The sequence below is a fragment of the Rhagoletis pomonella genome, unplaced genomic scaffold, assembly GCF_013731165.1.
Source record: "Rhagoletis pomonella isolate Grant_MI unplaced genomic scaffold, Rhpom_1.0 Rhpom_scaffold_12180, whole genome shotgun sequence".
Lineage (NCBI taxonomy): Eukaryota > Metazoa > Arthropoda > Insecta > Diptera > Tephritidae > Rhagoletis > Rhagoletis pomonella.
In genome coordinates, this window is record NW_023470711.1 from 1 (window position 1) to 4,784 (window position 4,784).

The following is a 4,784-nucleotide window of genomic DNA, read 5'->3' on the forward strand; positions in this document are numbered from 1 at the left end:
TCCTATTCCTTGCTTGGCTGTTGTATTCTCTAGTGAGTTTTGAAAAACTCGTTTATGCCAAACGAATCGAGCACTCGAATGATATTGATTGGAAACGGGTTATATCAAGAGAATAAAGGCACGCAGCTTTGAAAATGGATAAGGAAGATGCAAGTGTTTATATTTTTGAATTGCTCGTAAATGTTATTACTTTCATTTACTCAACAGGCAAGTAATGATACTATGTGCAGTGATGGATCGTGACATCGGTCACGAGGTCGCCATGGTTGTTTTTACAGGAGTTCGCCCTGGTTTTGACATCTTTCGTAAGTCGCCTAACTGTCTGGTAAAAACTTCGGGCGTTTTTCCTTTCAGCCAGCATTCCTTTCATTGCCTTATTGCAAAACAAAAAACTCTGCGTCAGATGAAAGATGCAATCTTCCATTTCATGCCAAATGTTTTGATGATTATCACAAGCTAACATAAACATTTATTATTTATTTATTACATATTTAATTACTCGGCCGCTGTGGTGTAGTGGTAAGCAGTGCGCGCTTTCACTCCTCAGCACCTGGGTTCAAGCCCAGGTGTAAGGAACATCGAAAAAAATAGAAAACATATTTTTTTTAACGGCGGTCGTCCCTCGGCAGGCAATGACAAACCTCCGAGTGTATTTCTGCCATGAAAAACAGCTTCTCATAAAAATACAATCGCCGTTCCGAGTCGGCGTAAAACTATAGGTCCCTGCGCTTTGTGTGACAACATCAAGGCGCACGCAACAAGTCGGAGGAGAAGCTCGTCCAAACACTAACATATGTGTAAGCGCCAATCTATTATTATTATTAATTACTCACCTATTAGATATAGTTTAGGTTTGAATGGCCTAAACGGAGTGGAGTGTTGTTCAAACTTGTTTAGTATATTGTCTCGCCCAAGGTAATAGTAGTGGTTTCTTCCAATGTTGCGTTTTCGCAACGGCCCACCCTAGGAAGCCCAATGCGACTACAGTTCTTTTGATCGCTTTTACATCGTTCTACTAAAAAAAATAGTTTGCCTCTGGTATAAATGTGGTGATAAATAATAGATTTTGTTCGAGTTGCACTAGAAGTTTCCTGATTTTCTCGATTTTAGCAAGTAAACTGGTCATTTAAACCGTTACTTCTGTTTTGAATGACTATTTATTGATATTTACACATAAAAGTATTATTAATGACACGTATTAACCGCGCTTGGCAGTGCCGCTGCTTTGTGGCGGCCACAATTGCTTGTATCCAAAATGTCCCTGTCTCAAAAGATCATATACCAATCGAAAGCATAAAACCTATAGAATGTGTTAAACAGATGAGTAGAAATTACTAATATTACCTACCAGTTCATACCTGCCAACCCGAGAGGAGGTACTTTAGATTGGTATATAATTTGTTCATTAAACAAATGAGTATAAAATTAAAATAATAATAATAATTTTTGAATATTTGATTAAAAATATCCTGGCCAGGATTTATTCAGCCAACCCACTCGCAAAATATTTATTAACTCGTTAAATTTCATAGGAAAACGATTCCATCCATTAAACAGATGAGTGAGACTATAAGGAAAGCTAGAAACACTGTAGGTGTTCGCAACTTCGTAAGACATCATTATACATATTTCAGTTTTTCAATTCATACATAAACAATATCAAATATGCCATACACTCGTTATTCAAATCAATCACTTGAAAATGTGATTCCCTCACTCACTTGACTTTTTTATTTCAAAGCTAATGCATGTTGTGTTTACAGATCACTGAGTGGTTGAGTGTATAAGAAAAGAAAACGAGTGACTTAATAAGCGGTGTAATTCCATCCATTCTGCTCTCTGGTATGTATGTATATTATTGATTTATTGTAAATTATTATGTAAAATATATTATATTAATATTTTATAGTTTAGGTTCTTCGTCAGAGTCGGGTATTGGCATGAAATAATCGTTTTTGTTTAATAATTGTTGGGTAAGTTTAGTGCATGGTGAGACAGTAGATATGTTGTCAAGTATCATTTTAGTTTGCTGGGATATGTGATGGGGTGAATTTTGCTGTTGGTTGTAGTTTATGTTTTGATTGAGTGATTTTGTTGTTGTTTTGTTAGTATTATTGTTAAAGCTATTGCTTTGGAGTGGTTTTTGCGTTTTTTGTAGTTTTGGTAGATTCGTTCTTGTTGGTGGAGATGTAGCCGGACGTTTAGCCATGGACGTACTTGTTTGGGTTGGTGATGATGGTGCTTTGTTGATGGGTGTTGATTTACCTTTTATGGTAACGTTTGCATACGTGCTTTTGGAGTTTGCATTTGGAGTGTTAGTTTCGTTGTATTTGCGCCGTGCTTCTCCCATGGAGCATTTAGCGATGGTTTTAATTTTTAGTATTTCCTGAGTCTGCTTAAATCTTGGACAGTCTTTATCTGAGGAGGCGTGATCGCTGCCACAGTTTGCACATTGCTTACGTGTGCAGTCAGCTGGAGAATGGGGTGAAAGATGGCAGCCCTCGCATGTGGCAGGACTGGTGCAGCGTGTTTTGGTATGCCCTAGTAGCTGGCAACTTTTGCAACGCATGGGTGTTGGATAATATGGCGAAACTTTGACTTTATACCAAGCAATATCAATGACTTTGGGTAGGTGATAGTGGGAATAATTTTTCCCTCAGTCATGCGAGTGTATTTGTGTGGCTTTTTAGTTCCTGCATGATTTCTTCCTCGTTTACATAGTTTAGGCAAGGAGCATAGATTTCTCCTTTTACCGTGTTTAAATCGTCTTGGTATTTTACCGTGACTTGACAAAGATTAGCAATCGTTTTTAGTTTTAAGAATTTCTCTGCTATTCTTGAGTTGCGTGTTAGTATAAGTAGTGAACCGTCTTTGAGTTGTTTTATGTGTTCTATTTGAGTTGATATTCCGTCTATTGCTCTTTTTATTACGAATGGGCTTAGTTTTTGAAGTTCATTGTTGGCTGCTGTAATTGTTATGTATTTGGGTTGGTTAAGTGGTGTTTGTTTGTGCGTAAGTGTGGGAAATGAGTAATCGATGTTATAGTCGTCAAATTGGCTTAGCATTGCGAATCTGTTTGTTGATTTGTCAGGTGGCTCTGGTTGTGTTGGCATTTTGTTGTTATGTTGTAGCGGTTCCTTGTTTACGAAGTGGTTGTTATAGCCTGATGCTCCACTAAAGTGCACAAAAGCGAAAATATGACAACGGGTTATTTAGTATTGTTATTACGCGAGCTAAGAACACTTTTATGAATACACGTCCGAATAGTTTGAGAGTTAGTCGATGACTGTAATTCTTATTTAATTTGTGAACTTGGCTGTCGACTTATTTACATATAATTTCATCTTTATTTCGATGCGTGCTTATTTTGACAATTTACACAAAATTAAAATAAATGTTTTTATTTTCGAGCTGAAAGACTAATAAAGGGAAACACGGAACTTAAGAATAATAAGTTTTATGAGAAAAAAATATTTACACTTTTCTAAGAAAAGTAGAAAAAACTGGCGAATGCGAAAGCGAATGCGAATGTTAAAATTTATGCGAATATTCGCAACAACCCTGCTACATACTATATAGGTATATTTTTTTATGGCAGACAATATCGAGGATACATAGCGTTAAGAAAATTAATAAAACACTTATCACTGCCAGATTTATTTATTTTTAACGTCGACTTGCAATGTCATATGTATGTAGTTACATAAATATATTAATAAAACAAGAACTTAATGTTTTAACAGTAAACGCACACATGCACATGTAATTCTATCATACAAAAAGGGTTGTAGTGTGCGATTCATCGGTCAATTATTTTTTTGATTAATCATGACCCTGATTAATTAAAAATTTGCATTAAGCTGATTCTGATTAATCAAATTGTGAGTAATTATTGTTTAATAAAAAAAAAAAACAAATAATTGAAATCTTAGCAAGTGAAGAGTTTGTTAATTTTTTGAATTAATAACACAGGTCAACAACGTTTTGTTCTAGGAAAGTGTAGGGTCATTTTCGAAGTAATTTTTTGCGTAGAATCCGAATCCGGGGTTTAAATTGCTCTATCACGTCAAGACTTTGAGATATCCTAACCTAAAAGTGCAAAAAACGCTGTTTTTGCCCATTTTTGAGGTTATGTAGCTACGCAGATTTTGCTCTTCATAAAAAAGTAAACGTGGTATTTTAAAGTATAAGTCTTCCTCTTTTAAATGCCGTTGAGTTTGCTTAAATATCTTTATTTTTCACTGAGATAACGCATTTTGAAGTTTCCATGTTTGTGAATTTTTCGATATTCGAAAATCCATTGAGATAACATGAGACGTGATACGGTCGATTACATACTTACTTCAAAATGCGATATCTCAGTGAAAAATTAAGATATTTGAGCAAACTCAACGGCATTTAAAAGAGGAAGACTTATACTTTAAAATACCACATCTACTTTTTTATGAAGAGCAAAATCTTCGTAGCTACATAACCTCAAAAATGGGCAAAAACAGCGTTTTTTGCACTTTTAGGTTAGGATATCTCAAAGTCCTGACGTGATAGAGCAATTTAAACCCCGGATTCGGATTCTACGCTAAAAATTACTTCGGAAATGACACTACACTTTTATAGAACATTCCGAACCCATTTTTTTGCAGACCTGTGTAATTAGGCTTCAATTAATCAGCTTTTTTGATTAATGATGAAGAGGACAATGTAATAGTCTCAGTTGTAGTCGGACTTTTTTCCTGTGCCGTCAAGTATAATAAGCAGCGCCGTAAGTAAATATATTTACTTTCCTT

General features: G+C 35.4%; 1 protein-coding gene across 1 annotated transcript; it reads right to left on the reverse strand.

The window, feature by feature from the left end:
• Window positions 1-1,903: 1,903 nt before the first annotated feature.
• LOC118756793 (protein air1-like) lies at window positions 1,904-2,569 on the reverse strand. Its single transcript, XM_036491536.1, has one exon. It carries the CDS (start codon window positions 2,567-2,569, stop codon window positions 1,904-1,906), a length of 666 nt encoding a protein of 221 aa, XP_036347429.1.
• Window positions 2,570-4,784: the final 2,215 nt, after the last annotated feature.

Excerpts from the sequence above, each read along its gene's own strand:
- LOC118756793 (XM_036491536.1), bottom strand. The coding sequence starts at position 2,569 with ATGCGTTGCAAAAGTTGCCAGCTACTAGGGCATACCAAAACACGCTGC.